The sequence below is a fragment of the Alosa alosa genome, chromosome 6 (genome assembly GCF_017589495.1).
Source record: "Alosa alosa isolate M-15738 ecotype Scorff River chromosome 6, AALO_Geno_1.1, whole genome shotgun sequence".
Classification (NCBI taxonomy): Eukaryota; Metazoa; Chordata; class Actinopteri; order Clupeiformes; family Clupeidae; genus Alosa; species Alosa alosa.
In genome coordinates, this window is record NC_063194.1 from 10,024,676 (window position 1) to 10,045,452 (window position 20,777).

At 40.5% G+C, this 20,777-nt stretch overlaps 1 protein-coding gene and 1 pseudogene across 1 annotated transcript; one reads left to right on the plus strand and one right to left on the minus strand.

Annotated features, from left to right (window-relative positions):
* Positions 1-801: 801 nt before the first annotated feature.
* On the plus strand, positions 802-2,664 carry LOC125295592 (annotated as a pseudogene).
* Positions 2,665-5,729: 3,065 nt separating this feature from the next.
* moxd1l (monooxygenase, DBH-like 1, like) lies at positions 5,730-14,922 on the minus strand. The gene is made up of 13 exons (XM_048246556.1): positions 14,598-14,922; positions 14,193-14,339; positions 11,686-11,838; positions 11,499-11,582; positions 10,848-11,003; positions 10,568-10,670; positions 9,977-10,143; positions 9,645-9,721; positions 8,451-8,547; positions 8,135-8,194; positions 7,922-8,052; positions 7,480-7,588; positions 5,730-6,162 (listed from the first exon to the last, which is right to left on the minus strand). Exons 1-13 carry the CDS (start codon positions 14,868-14,870, stop codon positions 5,998-6,000), a joined length of 1,722 nt encoding a protein of 573 aa, XP_048102513.1. The 5' UTR covers positions 14,871-14,922; the 3' UTR covers positions 5,730-5,997.
* Between the last annotated feature and the right edge of the window lie 5,855 nt (positions 14,923-20,777).

The following is a 20,777-nucleotide window of genomic DNA, read 5'->3' on the forward strand; positions in this document are numbered from 1 at the left end:
CCTTTTATTGGCCTGAATTTGCACTAGTATTTTTATTGACTGTCTATGCACAATTTCAACCACATTTTGCTGCTCTTATTTTTTCATTATTATATGTGCCCTCTTATTTACTTATTTACTTACTTTTTTGTTTACTTGAATGTTATGTTTGTCTGTGGACCTAAATTGGTAAAATATGTCTTGTCTTCACCGTGGGATAGTGAGAAACGTAATTTCGATCTCTTTGTATGTCTGGAACATGTGAAGAAATTGACAATAAAGCTGACTTTGACTTTGACTTTGACTTTGACTATGCACAGAGAATCACAGGCTCAGTCCCTGCCTCAGTCATTGCAAGCGCCTCTGATTTATTAATCACCACTATGTGGATACTGTTTTTAGAATTTATTTAGATTAAGTGTTAGTATAATTTGTATTTTTGTAATTTGTATTTTAGTATATTTTTATATATTGTATTAAGTGTTAGTATAATTTGTATTTTAGTATATTTAGCATATTCTTTATCTTCTACTGTCCTTATTGCTTAGTTGTGTTTTTATATTATATACTTTAATTACTCTTTCTGCTGTTAAAGAATGTGTTTGTGTTGTATGTATGCTGCTGCTGAGACCTTGGGGATCAATAAAGTATCTATCTATCTATCTATCTATCTATCTATCTATCTTTTCTTTTGAAGTAGTTAACCGGCTTGTCTCCAGATGCCGCTTCAGTTTTGAAGGCTCATTTGACAGCATTAATACACATGCAATACACTGCGCTTTGGACTCAATATCATCACCTCCATTGACAAATTCATATTTTATGGAATCCAGATTGTATTTTCGCAGAACCTTAGTAGTTTTAGGTAAAATATTAGGCCGCTGGCTTCTCCGCGGGCTGGAGAGGCTAATCAAGTGGGCAAGAATGGCCTTCAAGCCAGCCAAATCTAGGTCCTTGGTCCTGAGGAAAGGGAGGGTGACAGATAAGTATCGCTTCTACCTGGATGGAGTTCTAATCCCACCAGTGTCTGACAAGCTGGTGAAGAGCTTGGGGAAGATCTTCAACGAGACCCTGAAAGACACCGCAGCGGTCCAGTCAACACAGAAGGAACTGAAGACATGGCTATCAGCTATGGATAAGTCAGGGCTTCCAGGGAAGTTCAAGGTATGGATGCACCAACACGGTATCCTGCCAAGACTCCTTTGGCCACTGCTGGTATATGAAGTCTCAATAACCACTGTGGAGGGCTTCGATCAAAACATCAGCCAGTTCCTGCAGAGGTGGCTGGCCCTGCCAAAGAGCCTCAGCAGCATTGCACTGTATGGGCACACCAACAAGCTCCAGCTTCCCTTCTCCGGTCTGACAGAGGAGCCAGGGAGGTGTTACTTTACAGAGACTCTGTTGACACCAGAATCTCCTCTGCAGGCATCATAGTGAAAACTGGGAGGAAGTGGCAGGCTCAGGAGGCAGTCGAGCAGGCAGAAGCAAGGCTAAGGCATGGCGTTCTGGTAGGCTCCGTAGCAGTCGGACGAGCAGGGCTTGGTAGTCATACAAGACCACAGTACCACAGTGTTCAGGGGAGAGAGAAATGGCGGCTAATCCAGGATGAGATTTGTGCAGGGGTGGAGGAGGAGCCCCCCAGCAGCACAGTGACCATGCGCCAGCAAGGAGCTTGGACCAACTGGGACCATGTTTCTACCTGGAAGATCACCTGGACTTTGAAAGGCAGAACCAGCGAGACTCAAGTTCTTAACCCTTAAAGGTGTAGGTTTTTGAACATTCTAAGTTCCGCAACAATTGAAGGTTCTAAAATTCTATGTTGAATTCAATGAACCCAGATATTCTTTAGAATGTTAATTTCCCAACATTCCCGTCACACCAGTGTGACGGTACTCCTTTAAGGGTTAATTCAGTCTGTGTACGATGTCCTCCCAAGCCCTTCCAATCTGCATTGTTGGAGCTTGGCAGAAACACCTGCGTGCCCATTGTGCTTAGCAAGAGGCTCCCTGGAGCCTATCCTAAGCTGCTGCCCAAAAGCCCTGGGAGAAGGGAGGTTCACATGGCGCCATGACCAGGTGTTGAAGGCAGTAGCGGAGACCATCATCACGGGTATTCAGCAGAGCAAGCATCAGCTCCCAGCAAGGCACAACATCGCTTTTGTCAGGGCAGGAGACAAAACACAAACAGGGCTGAAGACCTCAACAGGGCTGCTAACCTCAGCGTGTGATTGGCAGCTGAAAGCGGACCTCGGGAGACAGCTGAAGTGCCCGGAGCACATCGCTAGGACATCACTCAGGCCTGACTTGGTTTTAACATCTGACTCCTCAAAACAAGTGGTGCTGTTGGAACTTACAGTTCCCTGGGAGGACCGGATGTAGAAAGTCCATGAGCGGAAAAAGGCCAAATACCTTGAGCTGCTAGAGGCCTGCAGAGGGAATGGGTGGAAGGCACGCTGTGAGTATTGAGGTGGGCTGCAGGGGATTCGCTGGGCAGTCTCTGCACCGGGCACTCAGGCTCCTTGGCATCAGAGGATTGCAGAAGAGAAAAGCCACCAGGAACATCACTGAAGCTGTAGAAAAGGTGGTTGTGGATGAAGAGGGGGGATCCATGGTGTAGCGTGCCACTTGGACACAAGCCGGGGAAACTGATCATCCCCGGTTGGGTCGCCCAGGTGAGGGTGTCTGATGATCAAAGACTTGACACACCCAATGACCTTGGGTCCATCACTGATGATTTGTCCAAGCTGCACCATCTACAGGTAGATGGTGTTTCTCCGAACTGGCCTGTCACTAACATCACTATCTATCCTACGTGCACCACAGCACAGAACAGTGTTTCTCAAACGTTTTCATACCAAGGACCACTTAACCAATAAAAAAAAAACCTCACGGAAAAAAAGAGGCCTACTTCAACAGTATTATACAATAGGCCTACTCACTGAACCACCTGCTTATGGTCTTTGCACCTTGTTTATTGTGTCAGAAGATTATGATTTAAACTGGCATAGCTTACTTAACTGTTTGGATTTACATACAAGTTGGTTCAATATTGCAAACAACTCATCTATATTATATTTTACCACGTCTGCTCGCGGACCACTTGGGATAGCTTGCGAAACACACTTTGAGAAACACTGGCATAGAACATTAGCTTGTCAAACTGAGCGTCTCAAATTGATGACGTTTAAACATTTCCCGGCCCACTTAATTGCTCTGCACAGCCCACTAATGGGCCCAGTGTTGAGACACACTTTAGTGAACTTCCTTTTCTCTGATACAATTATGTGAACTTCCTTTTCCAGATACAATTATGCTCAAATAAAACCAACTTACTATTATTATTATTTTTTTCATGTGTAGATATATATTTACTGTATATAAAGGAACTTTGCAGTTTTGTGTTTGGGAAAATTCAGAATTTGATTTACCTAGATAAATGATAAACTCTATCCTCCTATCAAACTTTTTTTTATCTTCATTATATCTTCATCGTGTGATATTTCATCATTTCAATATCTATTTATTTGATATCCATTTTAACTATGTCTATTTCTTTTGGTGTATAATTATTAGTTCATCTTCTGAGCACTCTAGGTGTACAGAAAGAGACATTAACAAAGTAGACCCCCTGTAAATGAGAGAGATTGAAAACTACAAGTGGTCTCAGAAACGGTTGTGTGAGTCACAACCCCAGAAATGATCTAGCTGATTTATGGCCTGTATCCATAGAAACACTGCTCTGATATAATAGGAAGGGTTAAAGTAGTTTGCCATGCAATGAAGAAGCTGTAGGCTGAGTCCATCTGTGCTACCCAGATACTGAACTTTTGTAGTCTTTTGTCCTTGAAATGGTTGTTTTTGGCGGGAAATATCAACCTGTTCTTTGGTAGCACCAAGTTTATTTGCTTACTCCCACAAAGAAAAAAAAACAACAACTCTATTCTTTAGGGCTACTGTATGTGTTGACAGGGCCATCAGTATCCCCTCATAACTTTGAAAACTCATTTGTGTTACCATGTTAGCACTGTGTCACAACAGGCATTGTTGATTTATTTGTGACAGCTTACTAGCGGTGACACATCTGTGATGTTGATTGGTGGATGACATGTAGCAGCAGACCTTGTAGGTAGGCTATCCAAATAGAGTCTAACAGGGACAGGTGGAAGGACCTGCTGCACTTTACAATCAAACGTGCATTGTTCATTACAAATATGTTTAAGTATGCTACACTATTAAATATTTGTGTAAGGCTTGGATTTTGGGCCAACGCAGCCAAATGCGAGCCAAATTGAGGTTTGTTTAAATGTTTGATGAATTGTTTTATCTGGTGTATTTGACATTCTAACTTGTTAACTTGTTAACTTGTTAAAGGAACTATATGTAAGATTGTGGCCAAAACTGGTACTGCAATCACTTTCAAATTACTGTAGAGCGATGTATCCCCTCCCCCCTGACTCGAGGTTGCCAACCCGAAACACTACTGACTTTGTGATTGGTAGATAGGTGGAGGGTGGCGCATCAGGCCAAAACACAACATGACATGACAAAACACAACATCATCAGTTGAGGGCTGCAAGTTCACTTTTTAAATGACAATATCCTGGCCGGACTACTGTTGTCAGTGATATAAGTATTTGAAATGAACATGATTTCTTAATGTCTAGTGACATATTAGGGCCATTTTATGATTAATTGAAATACATTTCTTACATACGGTTCCTTTAAGTTTGCATTTAAGTTTGTTGTTTGGTTAAGCTTACTTTGTTTCTTTGTTCCTTTGATACAGTACCGGTGTATGCCTATCTGAGTTTTACCTTACATTCAATTTAAGTGATATTGGTCACATTTACCTTTAAGTTTTACTGGTTAAATAAATTGTAAATTTACCCACCAATTACATATCTCTCTTCTCATATGCCATATCTCATATGCCATATCAATACTCCGCTATAGTTGATTCATTACTTGGTGATAATTCGAGATGCAAGTTCTTGATTTTATGGAGTCAGATTAATAGTGGTTTCTCGTAATATTACCATTGCTTCACCAGTCTGAGTCTTATTGTTCAACATGTGCAAACTTGTGAGCGCCCAACACAACTCTCCTCGTGAGGAACGTGTCTGTGGCCTCTCTCTACTTTCAGTGCTGAGCCAGACGTGATCTCATGTCGCGGCCTCTCCTACACTTCCTTTAAGCAGTTTCTGTTTTGGTAACAATACACAGCAAAACATTATTTGAACTGACTATAACATGAAAAAGAAGTAAGGACTATTAGGATTGGGAATTAGGAATTAGGATAGGCCCATTCATCATTGTGAAGTTATACCTGTCTAAATTGCATATTTGTGGTTATCAGCTGTAGGTCAATGTTCTATTAAGTATTAGCTTGAGCATACCCTTTTAAATCTTACTGAAATTATTGAGTGTTTTTAACTCAATGTTATGAACTGAAAGTACATATCTATGTTTTTCATTTTCCATTTCTACTAAGTGGGCTATGATGTGTGAGAGTTTGAGTGCCCCCTTGTGGCCTAATATTTTCACTACAGATGGGACTGCTCTACTGACTAAAATCCTTTTACCCTCACCATCTCAAATGTCCAAACGTTGATTTCAACATGAAGATGATGCTAAGATGAAATGGATCTAAGGCTAATATTCTAGGAGGAAACACTGTACAACCAGTACTGCTGCATCAGTCCATTTACTATGTTTTTAGTAATGCAGAGTACAGAATTACAAAATTACAACTAAAGCTGCATATATTTTATTGCAAAATGAACCAGGAAAATGATATATCAGATGAAGAGCAGGTGAAAATCTTAATCTCATTTTGTTTTATCTCACACAAATCAACTGCTTAATAAACTACATTTAAAGTGTACAAGTATCAGATTACAAGGTATCACTGCATGACAGAACAACTAGGATTTAATGTGATCAAACACTTGATTTATATGGTGCTTGGTGTGGAAATTTCAGACACCTGACCTGAAAAGACACTGGGATGGTGCTAACATTAGAATGCACAGATGACTGCCCAGATCAACAGCAGCAGAATCCAGGACACGCTGGCCATGTTGGATGCGTTTGATGGCCCTGGTAGCGGTGGAGTTCTGTCACAGCTGGGGTTCGGGCTCTCCATCATGTCACTGATCTTGTCAATGGTGCCCCAGTAGGTGTTCTGCCAAAATTAGAGAGGGAAGTATATCTGTTTATTTGCATTTTAGATTTGTAATTATTTCTATGTTTGAAATAGGCCTAGGGCCACGGTTGTCAAACTGGGGTACGTGCTGATTTCAGGGGGTACGCGAAAAAAGATCTAAGTCATATACCTTTTCAAACGTTTTCTCTATCCCACGTTGGTAACTTAACTTCCGCATTTGCACTGCACATTAAAAACTTATTTTCTCCGCATTAACAAAATGTTCGAGAGTGGAGACAGAGAGGGTAAATTAGTGAACGTGCTTGCAGATTCAAACATGCGCTCTTCCTCCAAGAAGAGGCGACTCGGAGCTCAAACACGTGACAGCACTTTACCTCGGGAAAGCTACCTTGCCTCGCTGTGAAACAGTACAGCCTTTTGGTCAGCTCCCATCTCCTCGCAAACTGCGGAGAATAGACGCGCTTTTAAGGGCCGGGTCTTGATGAAATTCACCACAACTCTCACAACCTCATTCAAAATCTCATCCAGGTCGGGACTAACTAAGCTGCCTTGACACGAGCGCTTCCCTATGAATAACATAGTGCGTCCATTGCGCATCGGGTGCTACCTGGGCCTAGGCTACAGATAAAAAAATAATAAAAAAAAAAACTGTTTTTCACGTCAGTTCGCGACCCACAGTTTGAGAAACTCTGACTAATGAACATTTCTTGACGAAGCTGGCCTATCTTAGCGATATATTTGGAAAGCTCAATGAGTTACAAGGCAAAGACAAGCACCTAGCAGATAAGATCACTGCATTCAACAAGACGATTGTGTGGTGAGATTAGGTGCAGATCTATTTAAAATCATTATATTCAGCACATTTGTAGGCCTATCATATGTTGACTATTGATGAGATTTGTATCATATGTTTATGATCCTATTCACTATTCTCGACAACATTGATAAAAATAAATATTAATAAAACAATTGAAAAAAAACTTGTTAACAATTGGTGGTGTTGGGGGTACTCCGGAAGATCATAATGTCTCAGGGGGTACATGCCTGTTAAAAGTTTGGGAACCACTGGCCTAGGGTAAGGTCTCCAAGAGTGTGTAAACTGATGTTTGTGCTTTCACAATTTCAGTGAAAACCTGAGCCTTGAAAGAATGCATTGAGATGGAGGTCAGTATCTAAATATGAAAAAGATGAAGAAAATGCATGCCTTGGATAACATGTCTATGCTATGATAGGGCGTTTTGATGACCATAGAATATGTTGTCATGATTTGAGCTTGGGCCTTGGCCTGCAGAAACAAATATGGCATTTTGGATGAAGTATTTGTGTTTCACTTGCCTCTCCATCATCTACCATAAGGTCTTGCGGGATATCTTTTAAGGTCCTCTCATACTCAGTGACTGCCTCTTCATCCCATGTCTTCTGGCTGAGTATAGTGTAGAATTCACTACAACACAGTTGGCACAATATTAATACAAGCCACCCAGCTGAGGTACTGTAGAGGTGGTAGAGGTGGAACAGGTTTTCCATTCTATTTAATAGAATTCCAAGATATTATGTAAGGGATAATGGACGACACAGCGTTCGGTTCATAGAAATTAATGCACGTTCAAGGTTGTAAAGCGGCCCCGACGCACAGGTGTGCATATGGTTATTACACATTCTAAAGAACGCAGGACAGTGGAAAATTCAACCAAGCAGTGTAATTAATAAAAAAAAACAGGGTAATTGGTAAGGTACATTCCAATTGTTATGTTTAAGTCATAGTCCTGTGTCTTACTTATAGTTTGATGCTCCCAGGTTAGTCTTTAGAGCGTCCATGTTAGGAAAACTGACGCAGTTGGTTAAATTGGAGGCAGGATAGTAAAAGAGGAAAGCCAGACACATCTCGTCCTGTGTGCCCAAGCCACCCTGATGAGAGAAAGTGACAAAGTTTTAGTGATAAAGTGGAATTCAAAGCTGTGATTAAAATACTCAATATTTTCATACTGACCCATGTGAAACCTGTGCGATTAGCGGTGTCATATGTGCACTCTACCAGAAGAGTATCTCCCTACAAATCAAAGCCAGGCATAATCAGACAGCAGTTAGCAGCAAGTGTTAGCACAGACTTTTAAGAAAGTTTGAAATATTGTTATACTGTCACAATTTAAACCATATCCATATTCTCTAGGTCTCTCCAGGTCCTATTCACCTAGAGAACACATACACCAACACCCTCACATTTAAGTAGGCCTACAAATATTTGATCTGTCATGCATGTCAATCTCATAAAACATTCTACATGATAATAAACCATAGATGCAAACCATTTGAAGAGTTTTTGTTTTGCCCAGGTTTTTGACTTCCTGATATTCAAAGTCGTAGTGATCATCAAAGGCCATAAATCCAATCTGTTCGCCATCCCTGAAACATAGTAGATAAGAGACTGAAGAATTTGCAAACTGTTTTGTTCCCTCCAGTGATAGATCCTCTAACTGCATAGTTTACACGGACATTAATATACCGATATTAAACCAATTTAGACAATATTTTAATACACTGGCATATAAATAACATAAACAACATTTTCTGATTACCTTAACCCAAGTAAGTTCATAGTTGGAATAAGCAATAATTGAATAAAGACAGGAGTATTCCGAATCGACAGGAGTATAATTATAACGTCCTATAACAATTTTCATTGCAGAAACTTTTACAGAATCAACCGTCTTTACTAGTAATAATTGGGTTATGCTGCATTACATGTACACAGGAATATGACTGGAATAGTCAATCAACACATAATGTAAACCCCATAATTGCAATATTGACTTATTCTGAATAAGGTCAATAGTTAGAATATTAATGTCCATGTTAACATAGTCACTGATGCAATCATATCCCTTTGCTGGTATATTTTAGTATAAAATTCTTCATGTAAAGTGGTGGTAGTATTGTGGCTAAGGAGCTGGGCTAACATAACCTGACAATAGCCAGATGAATTTCGCTCCGCCTAGCTCCACTCATCCATCTGGAACCGATCCATTGAAGTATTGCTTCAGAAGGCTGGGCCTAATCAAAAAATGCTTGCATATGATTGAATAAGCCACTTGTCCGTCATCTATTGACGTGCTACTTCAACCACTCACATCGAAGCCAACCCGTGGCGCTGATAACAGTCTCACAGTCGCTTCTACGCTTATGTCACATCTATGAAACTCCCGCCCTGCGTCCCTGATTGGCTGAACCATAAAGTCGGTTGCAGAAATCACTCTCAATGGAAGAGGTCCCAGATGGATGTGAGTGAAGCTAGGCGGAGCTAAGCGGAACGACATTCATCTGGCTATTGTCAGGTTAGGGCTAACATGCAGCAGCCAGAAAAGATGTGGGTTCTATTCCCAACAAAGACCTTGAACCTTGTGCCCTTGGACAAGGTACTTAACTCTGAGTTCATATTTTTTCATTTTATACTTGTAGTTTTCTCTTATGTGTTTTGTTGACATGAAACATCTCCATCTCACCTAAAGTGACCCACCCGAACCTTCCGCCCTGCCAGGTGAGTGTGCAGTCCAGTTGCAAACACCTGCATATCCTTAGCCTGAGGAACCCACACATGCGAAAAAGAAAAAAAAGAGAAACAAGAGAGAAAAAAGAGAAAAACAAGAAATAAAAGGATTAAGTCACTCAGTCAAGACGTTCAGGTTAGTACCTCCGACGCAGGCATGATAAACATCTGCAGGATCTGCAGTTTTATGAAGATGACATTTAGCAACTTCCATCATTTCATGAATCGGAACATTCTGCAATACACATTGCAATGTTACATGATCGGACAAACTGACGATTAAAGTACCTCTGTGTTAATGGAAGTGTTACACACACCATATGTGTGAAAAGATGTGGCATTGGGTGGTATGCTGTACCCAGGGGCCACTGCTAAACCAGCCATCAGAACACCTGCATCATGCTTGCGGAGCTGGGATGTGTAGTGAAAGCGCAGCCCTGAGTTGTCCACTCGACCTGAAAGAGGACGAGACACGGCAGACATTTTGGACATTACCGTTGTGACATCTTACAACTTTGAATAACAACCAAGGGTGTCGCTGTGGTAGCGGATGCCATGCAGTCCACTTAAGTTATCATTAATTAATCATTTCAAATCATTAATTAATCATTACAAGTCATTTGCTTTGATTTCTAGAATTCAAATTATACAGAGCAAGACATTCTTTCATACTTAGATTGAAACTGATATTCAAACCACTTTCTATCCAACTAGCTGTAGTTTCTTTTAAAAAAGCCTACAAGAGGACTTTACTGAAGAAGGGTATAGCAGCCTTTTTTCTGACATTGTGAGGCAACACTGTTTAAACTACACAAAATCTAGCTCTGTGCAATCACCTGCTATACAACAGAGTTTAGACAGTTCTGCATAGTACTGTACCTTCAATCAAGGTTGGATTATTGTAGTGGATCTCAAGCCTATACAGACAGCCCCCCTCATCTCCTCCAATAGGAATCCCCACATGCTCTGGGACCTCGAAGTCCTGTGATCAAAAAGATTCACATTTCCACATCAGTGTTTAGAGAGAGGTAAAGCAACGTCCTTGCTATTTGAGAGGCATCATGCATGAACCAGACAATACATGCACTTTGTCTCTTACATTTCTTAGTTTATTGTCATGCTTAAAAACCTTAAAAAACAACAACAACAAAAAACTCACCCCGCCCCCAACGCCCCATGCAGCCATGACTTGGAAGCAGACTCTGTGATCGGGATTAATGTAGCATTGCCCCTGAAAGGTTTTGTTCATCTGCGGCGGACATTTGTAGAGAAGCAAATGGTGCACGAGATCCAGGTGATCAATCAGTGGTTCGATCTAGATTATGGGCAAGGACAGCACAGCATCATCAGGTAGTCTCAGAAAACAACGGATTTCAATCTAGATAAATCACTTGCATTTAACTTGAGCAAACGTGGATTTACATGTGGAATCATTTTCAACAAAGTAACAAAACCTTGAGTGAAACATATTTCTTGTTAAAGAACTCGATTCGATTCGATTCACTCATTTGGAATACACAACATAAATTTAGTTCAAACCTAAAAATATGAACTCTTTCCCTATAAATGTATTACTTCATACATTTTACTTCATCCCACTGTAGTACTAACTTTCTGCCGCAGGATTTATTTTGTGTGCCATAGTGTAGACAGGAATGCATTAGTATCCAACTAGAGTCATCCATTAGTAATCATCCATTAATAAACATTATTGATAACTTGAAGCAGAGAAAAAAAATATTGTAAATAATGAATTTCCATTTTTTCAGTCTCATATCCATTCAGTTCCAATACAAAGTTTCTTGCCTACCCGATAGATGTGCTGTTTCTCAGCAAATGTGGGAGCATTTATTATCCTGCACTCATAACGGGTTTCCTCAGTAGGAATTGTGAACTGCAAAACAAAGTGATATGATTCAGTTCAAACCACTGATTGCTTTTTGCCAGGTCTGTTCTCATATTTGGATACAATAGGAGATATGAGAGAAGTCATTTACATTTAACATGGTCATGTCGAAGTACTGGCTCTGGGTGGGGTCGGAGCGAGGCATGTACTTGAGCAGATTCACCTCCTTGGTGCCCCGGCGCTGTCTGTGATACCCAATCTGATCAGTCTGCCCATACGCATAGATCAGCTTGACTGGAAGTTCCTGCAGGTCAGGTGGGAGGAAGACGTGGTTAGACAAGTCTTAAAGACAAAGATAAACTGCGCAATAGTGTGTAGATCAAACTGGGAGATGAGCGATGATTGATATTGATATTTGATATATGCCACATTACTATATGATCTCCAAGAGGTCTAAGAAAAGGAAGCATTTTGATGAACGAAATTTTGGTCCAAATATTATGGTGAAAATTCCAACAGATGTAGGCCTATTACTGAGATTTATTCTGAGTATTGTTTTCAGTAAGTAAGGCCATTTATCACCGCAAATTAAAATACAGACCTCTTGATTAAGTGGTCACTAATTTCACACTGAACTTTGACAGTTCTTGACAAACGTTCTAGGCCATTGGCTAATCATAATAATGGGGAAAAATGTTTGTGGTTGTCTAGGTCATCAAGTAACCTAGAAACTAACAGTGTTACACAACAAACACAACAAAACCAACTCCATGAGAAATTGATAACCATCTCCACCTCTTCTGAACTCTTCTGAACTTTCCTATCCAGCTTCCACCATCCTCTAGCTCTCTCATTTCACACTCTCAAATAGCTTCATTTAATACAGCTAAACTCCCTGCACAATGGACCACAATGAATCTTTACAATCACCCTTTGTGCCTATTATTTACAGACCATGTTTAAGAAGGTGTGCCAAAAACTTGTTTTTCTGCTATTTTAGAATCACCAGTTGTGAAATGGGTGGTCCCATGATTCCTTTGAAAATAAAGTAACTGATGCCTCGAGTGTCCCGCAGCTCAACTGGTAGAGCAAGGTGCAAACAACGTCTAGCCCAAGAACTGAGCAGCCAGAGAGCCGGCACACACGTCTGCACTGGACTGTAATGGTCTCCTTTCATTAAGTAATTTGCTATGAATAGTCTACATATAGTATAGTATAAGGAGGGTAAATGTAAAAACACAATATTTTAAAATGATCCTCAGTCTGGTAAATTACTCTCTACTGTCCTCAATAACCATGATAAATTAAAGACATTTTTATGGGCAATGCATCAGAACTGTCTGAGCCTTAAGTGAATGAGGTTGCCCAAACGGTCCAATCAAATGACAGTTCAAAAGTCACCCAGATGACTATTCATAATATCATGCATTCCTTAAAACCACAGTCATGACTTTATCAATTTCCTTGAGATTTATACGGTAAACAGAGGCGGACAGAGTACACCACTTCATTACTTGAGTAAAAGTACAGATACCCTTTGCTAAATTTTACTCAAGTACAAGTAAAAGTAGATGACTACTGATGTCTACTTAAGTAAAAGTACTGAAGTACTTGTTTTGAAAAGTACTTGAGTATCAAGAGTACAAGAGTAGCCTACATTTTTTAAATATTGCATTACTACTGCCACAGTGCTTACATTTATGTACAGAAACGTCATACATGGAGTTATGAAAAATGTTAATGTTAATACCTTGGAGAATGTAAAATGAATTGGAAGTAAAATCAAGTCATTTTCATCTCTTTACCATGTTGCCAGGGATGGGCAGTATTTCTAATACATGTATTTAAAATATGTATTTCAAATACAAAATACTATTTTGTAATTGAAACACTTGAAGCGAAAACTATCATTAACTTGTTTAGAAAATTGAAATAGTCCTGCAAGGTGGGGCCACAGGTTGGCACATTCCCGGGATGGACCTGCTGCGTCTTCATCCATTGTTTCGTCCATGGTTTCGTCTCTTATCTAAATCTAACCATGGAGTTGACTTTGGCGGAAAGCTGAAGGTGATTGCTGATAGGCTGTCCCAATCATTGGCACCTGCACAATCCAATCACGTTTGAGAGGGAAACAACAAATTGAGGGTTTCCGAGATTTTTCTTTTTTCCTTTTTTTTTAGAAGTAGTAACGGGAACTCACGGTTATGGATAGAAATGTAGTGGAGTAAAGAGTACAATATTTGCCTCTCAAATGTACTTGAGTAAAGTCATGAGTACTCCCCAAAAATGATACTCGAGTAAAGTACAGATCCCTCAAAATTGTACTCAAGTACTGTACTCAAGTAAATGTACTCCGTTACTGTCCGGCTCTGATGGTAAATATGGGCCTGTCTAGTAATATTGTATATTATAGAATTTATATCGGACATTTTTAGACACACAAAGTGCTTTACACAGAGAACATAACAAGACATAACAAACAATTATTTGTAAAAATCCATAAGTTAATTGAATGATTAAATATTGAATATTTGACACAGTGGGGACAGTCAAAGCATCAACTACAAGCATGTATCGCTAGCTTCACCTAAGCATATCACAAGCTGATCCTAATTAATTAGGGAAAATAACGATTGCTTGGAGGAAATTGTGCCTCACAGTAATAGGATGGTCATCTGTGTCACAAGACTTGATGGACCTCTCGAACCTCATGGTGGTCTGTCCATCGGTCTCAGTGAGAGAGAGCAGACTGTAGCTCTGCTTCTGGTCAAGTACAGGCCTCTCATTTCCACTGGCATGGTAGTCCTGCAAAGGGTAATAAGAAGATGGTGGAAGATCATTGAATATTGCTGGATGAATGAAACCTACTTGGCTCCATGATTCTGAAATTTAAAAATGATCAATTAAGCGAAGTTTAACTCAATTAAAGACTTCCAAGATGTCACATTAAATGTTTCATTACAAAAGCAAGAGAGAAAATGGAAGTGGGAATGTCTGAACACTAAAGATAAGGACAAAGAAAGATAAAAAAAGAAAAGTATGAGCATAATTTCTGTTCTTTACCCCAAAATAATATCCATCTGAGTTCACTCCTCCAATGACTATATCAGCCCCATTCATGCCCCCATTGGGACTCAACCCAAAGCTGATCCAGCCTGTGGTATTTACGCACAACTCGAAGGTAATGTTGCCTTGGACGTCGTCAAAGCCCCATTTCAGCATTACCAGCTCCTCTGAATCCAGGCACTCTGTAAAGGGTAAGAGTGGGTCCTCTTGAGCTCGGGTCTCCATGGCAAGAACCAGGACAAGGAGAGGCACGACTATCGGGCAGGTCATACTGCTGACCAAAACTAATCTTGTGTTCTCACTCTGCGTTCCTTCCAAATCACCTTGCTCTGCCTTAATCTTCTGCTCTCTCACATCCACCCTTGGTCTGGATAGGTAGGGTCACCTGCTCTCATTCTTCTAAACAGTTTTTTTGTCAGTCCTCCTCTCAAATTTCTGTTTTGGCTCAGGTATCAACTATAGGTGACAATGTGTGCATGACACTTTACATCTTTGTTTCTCTCTCTCTCTCTCTCTCTCTCTCTCTCTCTCTCCCTACCTCCCTCTTGACTTTTCAAGACTTTTTAGAGAAATTGTTGAAATCAAGGTTGCGAGCCTCCTTTTTGAGAAGCTCTCACTTCATTGCAGTATGGATGTCTAGAAATGAATTATCTATCAATGACAAAAACAGCCATTTTTTAACTCTGCACCTCCCACCTCCCCTGACACACTCACACACACACACACACACACACACACACACACACACACACACACACACACACACACACACACACACACACACACACACACACACACAGTTCTGTTACTGAATTGAAATTGAAACCTTGCAGACTTGGAGACCAGCAATGACAACAGAAACTACCTAACAACAAATAGTTGTATCCATGGGCAATTTCGTTTTAAATATCTTCAAGGTAGGACTGGAATTTTCCCATTTATTGGAAATCTGTTGGCAATATTTAATTTTCCATTTTAAACACATCATGAAAGAATGAACAATAAATAAATAATTATTATTTATAATTTATCACAGCTAATTGTGTGATTATTTAGCTTTTTTATGAACAATGTAGGTTGTATGCCCTCAGTGTCAGTCGTCAGTGAGTCAGGGGCTGGCTAGTCGCAGTGTCCTCCATCTGACCAGCTCCACCCGGTATACTACATCAGACAGTGTCTCTGTCTGTCAGTAAGCACTAAGCACAGACAAACCAGCATCCGGTTTAATACATTAGACAGCGTCTCTGTCTGTCAGTAAGCATAGACAAACCAGCAGCCGGTTTAATACATCAGATAGTTTCTGTCTGTCAGTAAGCACAGATAAACCAGCAGCCGGTATACACCAGACAGTGTCTCTCTCTCTGTCAGTAAGCACAGACAAACTAGCTCCACCTGGTATACTTAAAAACCTCCTGAAGACCCAACTCTTCAAGTTCCGAGAGTACCTCCACTTTTAGCACTAAATACACACTGGCATGACGACAAACAAACACAACATCAACGCTGCAGGGGTGCACAGGGGGGACTCCAGCATTTCCATCTGGTATGCCCAGGACCTGTCGATCCCAGTCTCATTGCCAGCAGCTGGACAGGATCGTCAACTGCGTGGCTTCTCTGGCTTCTCTAAACACAGCAACCTCAAAGTTCCACCCCTGTGCCAAAGTCGTTTTAGGCAAGTCCCTCCACTCGGCGGCCATTTAACAACGCTTTTTGGGCACTCGTCGGGCATCCATTTCGGCACAAATGCGCATGCGCAAGGCTTCACGACACCAATCTTGCTCCAGCGGCGAGATCACATGAATTGGCACGATGTCTTCACAACACACCATATGATTGGCTCAGTGTATTCACATCACACCACATGATTGGCTCAACGTATTCACATGTCGACGTTTTGCCGAGGAAGGGGTGGGATCCCAGATAGCAGACGGGCATTGAAACTATGTAGAATCAACATTACATTGTCAACCATAAATCATTGAATCAATGTCGGATTTCGATGTTGATTTAACATCAGTTTGCACCCTCAGTTAATATTGAAACAATGTTGATTTATTAACTATAGACCAGCGGAATTTCAATTAAAATAAATATTGAAACAATGTTGAAATTACAAGGATACAAGGATACAAGGAAGTTTATTGTCACATGCATATAGTTACTGGAAGTAAGAAATGCAGTGAAATTATGTCTGGTGTCAGCCTATTTGTGCATTAATGGGGGGTAGAAAGGCTAGGCAATCAAGGACATGGGTAGATGGAGGAGAAATCAAAAATAATAAATAAAAAGTGTGCAAAAGTTGGAGAAAGTCAGATATGTGTGTGTGTGTGTGTGTGTGTTTTGACGTGTGATGAAATAAGAAAATAAATAAAAGGTCTGTAGCATAGGGAGAGGGATGTAAAAGTGCTAAAAGTCTTGTAGGTGTGGGTGGGTGTGTGTGTGTGTGTGTGTGGGGGGGGTCATGAGTGCTGAGGAGGAATGAGTGCAAAGTCAGTATCGTGTGAGTTCAGAGTTGGGAAATGTTTGAGAGTGCTGAGGAGTGAATGTGTGCAAAGTCAGTATAGTGTGAGTTCAGAGTTCGGATGGCCTGGGGATAAAAACTTCTCCTGAGTCTCTCAGTTCTTTGTGACTACATAGGCGTCTTCTTGATTTCAGCGGTAGGAATAATCCATTGTTAGGATGAGAAGAGTCCTTCAGAATCTTTTGGGCTCTTAGGAGTACTCTTCTGGAATAGATATCTTGTAGAGCAGGGAGTTGAGTTCTTATAGTACGTTCAGCTGAGCGCACTACTCTCTGCAGAGTACTACAATCTCTAACTGTGGAGTTCCCATACCAGGTGATGATGCTACCAGTTAGAACACTCTCAACCGCTGAAGTGTAGAAGGCCTTCATGATGGATGTAGAAACTTTGAATTTCCTTAGCTGACGAAGGAAGTAGAGTCGTTGTCTGGACTTCTTCAGAACATATTGAGTGTTAACAGTCCATGTTAAGTCTTCAGTAATGTGGACACCAAGGTATTTAAAACTTGTGACTCTCTCTCTACAGGTTGCCCGCTGATCATTAGTGGGGTGTAACTGTAGTTCTGCTGCTGCCTTCTGTAATCCACTACCATTTCCTTGGTTTTATTGATATTCAGTGTCAAGCTGTTAGATTGACACCACTGTGCCACCTCATCAACCTGATCCAAGTAGAACTGTTCATTGTTGTTACTAATCAGGCCCAAGATCACTGTGTCATCTGCAAACTTGATGATGGAGGTATGACTACTGTTGGCTTTGCAGTCATGTGTGTAGATGTTGTACAGCAGTGGACTCCAAACACAGCCTTGGGGAGCACCAGTGCTGATGGTTAATGAGTCAGATGTCAGACCCCCACTCTAGCCACTTGTGAACGGTTGGTGAGGAAGTCAAATATCCAGTGACACAGGGTGGTGTTCAGTCCTAAGGCCTTCATCTTTGTGACCAAGGTGAGAGGTACTATCGTGTTGAATGCTGAACTAAAGTCAATGAACAGCATCCTCACATAATTCCCATTCCCTCCTCCAGGTGAGTTAAGGTGGTGTGCATGAGGTTTGAGATGGCATCCTCTGTAGACCTGTTGGCTCTGTAAGCAAATTGGGGGGTCAAGGAGGCAGGGAGGGATGAGCAGATAATGTTTTTCACAAGCTTCTCAAAACACTTCATCACTGTAGACGCCAGGGCTACTGGGCGTAGTCATTCAGACATGATGGACTTTTGTTTTTCGGTACTGGAACAATAACAGACTGCTTGAGGCAAGTAGGAACTGTCTCTTGAGCCAATGATGTGTTAAAGATATAAGTGAACACAGGAGCTAACTGAGCAGCATGAGGATTTCAAAACCCTGTTAGAAATTCCATCCGGTCCAGTAGCTTTTCTACAATTTACCCTCCTAAAGGCATTGCTCACATCGACCTCAGAGACACAGAAAGGTGCATCCTCATTTGCTTCACATGCTGCAGCTAGTCCAATATAGTCTGTGTTTTTCATGTCAAAGCGAGCATAAAAAGCATTAAGTTCATCAGGGAGGGCTATACTCACATTCATCATAGGAGGGGACTTTCTTTCAAAGCCAGTGAGGGTTCGGAGTCCTTTCCACACTCGTGCTGGATCACCCTCCAAGAAATCAGCTTCAACTCTGTCTCTATAGCGCCGCTTAGCATCTTTAATAGCTCTACGTAAACTATAAGATGCTGTTTACAACCAAACTAAAGATCAATGCGATTTCAATGGTATTTCAATTCATATTAAACCGCACTATAAATCTGGCAAAATATTGGGAAATTCATACCCAGCTTTATCTACAGCCAGGATACATTTGGCTAGGCCTAGGTATGTCTGGTTTAGGCTACACAAGCTTGCATAAATAACCATTGACAACTTGTTATCAGTTTGAAAAGCAAGTGCATTTATTCACTCTTCTTCATTTATAAATTCCCGTGTGCTGTGCTTCCCTGCCATCTATTCAGTAGGCCTACGGTTGCAGTCAGCCTGACCATCCAGTTGAGTGAAGCGGCACCTAACAGAAATAGAAGAAAGATATACAGTGTTAGATAAATATGTTAAACTGAAGGCTACTTACAAGTGAAACTAGAATAGTTCATAGAATAATCATATTCCGTCTATGTACATCGTAGCCTAACTTACAAACTCATTCATGCTTGAGCAGGGTCGGACTGGGAACAAAATTCGGCCCTGGCAATTTTTCCCTGGACCGCCCACTACTGGACCGACGACCCCACACACACACACACACACACAAGCCCACCAATACCAAAATCCCCCCCTGATTCCCCCCATAAATAACAAACACACAGTATCATGCTGTAGCAACACTTCATAAACTGAACCCAAACATTTAGATTTGGACCTATAGGTTATTATATAATCAGTATCGTAATTTCTGTCAACTATGACGATCTCCATGCATGTTCAGTAGCCTATATTTTTAATTTAGTCAAACAGTGACATGTGGTTTAATCAGTGTTGGGCAAGTTACTTCAAAATCGTAATATATTATGTATTACTTATTACTGTCATTTCAAAGTAATTCATTACATTATAATATTACTGTCTCTGAATTGTAAGGCATTGCACTACTATTGTATTACTTTTAAGTTACTTTTACCAAAATATCTAGAAATATGGATTTGGAATTCTAAATGCAGTTTATTATGCTCAATGTAGCTCATTGCACTTCTAATGGAGGGTGATGTGGTACAACATAATGACTGAGCTAGGCTTAAGGCTACAGTAGAATGCAATAGGTGCAGTGATGGCTCATGATGCAATACAAGGAACAATCATAGCCAGAATTTTGTTAAAAGAAGACAAAAGGTCAAAGTCTGGTCAATTGTGATAGAAATGCTGTAACTTTAGGCTTAGGCCTACTCATTAAAATCAACAGAGAGCCCACTACCTGTATATTGTAACCCAAAAACTTAAAGACATGTCAAGATAGGCTACACAGTGCAGCTACTGGCCATTTTGTGCCCTAACTGGTGAAATACAGTATTAACCTAAGTATGTCATTATATGGCCAACTATAAAGATGTAATCTGCCTGTTCCCAGGGATGGGTAGTATTTCTGAAACATGTAATATGTGTTTCAAATGCAAAATAGTAATTTTGTAATTTTAAAAATACTGCAAAATACTATATGTGAAAAACACAAAAAAAGTAGATACTACAGACAGCTGTAATGAATAATTGGTAATTAGGCAACAATGGTTTATGTTTATCGCAATAAGCTAATGTGAGAACAGCTGTGTGATGAGCAAGTTGACCTGTGCAAGTTCACATAAGGACACTGACAAAGGCAACCATGTCCCATTGTCTCCATGCCAATCTTTAACAGAAAAATGTCAGATATCTCAGCCACAATGACATCAATATATGGTAAGGTGTTGAGTGTACCCAGATAGGTCAGTCACTTACGCCTACCATATATCGTCACAGGTGACAAGCTAATCATCGCAAAGTGTTGTGCTAATGCTGGGAACAGGCAGGGATGGGCAAAAATACATCAGAATGTATTTCTAAATAAAATACCTAATACCCTAATTTTTAATGTATCAAAATAAACTACAAAATACAGTAGGCCTAACCATATTACGTATGTATCAAAATAAAATACTGTATTTTTGTATTTAGAAAATA

Excerpts from the sequence above, each read along its gene's own strand:
- moxd1l (XM_048246556.1), bottom strand. The coding sequence starts at position 14,870 with ATGACCTGCCCGATAGTCGTGCCTCTCCTTGTCCTGGTTCTTGCCATG. Across the intron at positions 11,004-11,498 it reads AGAAACAGCACATCTATCGG|ATCGAACCACTGATTGATCA; the intron begins GTAGGCAAGAAA and ends CCCATAATCTAG. Across the intron at positions 10,144-10,567 it reads TAATCCAACCTTGATTGAAG|GTCGAGTGGACAACTCAGGG; the intron begins GTACAGTACTAT and ends GTCCTCTTTCAG.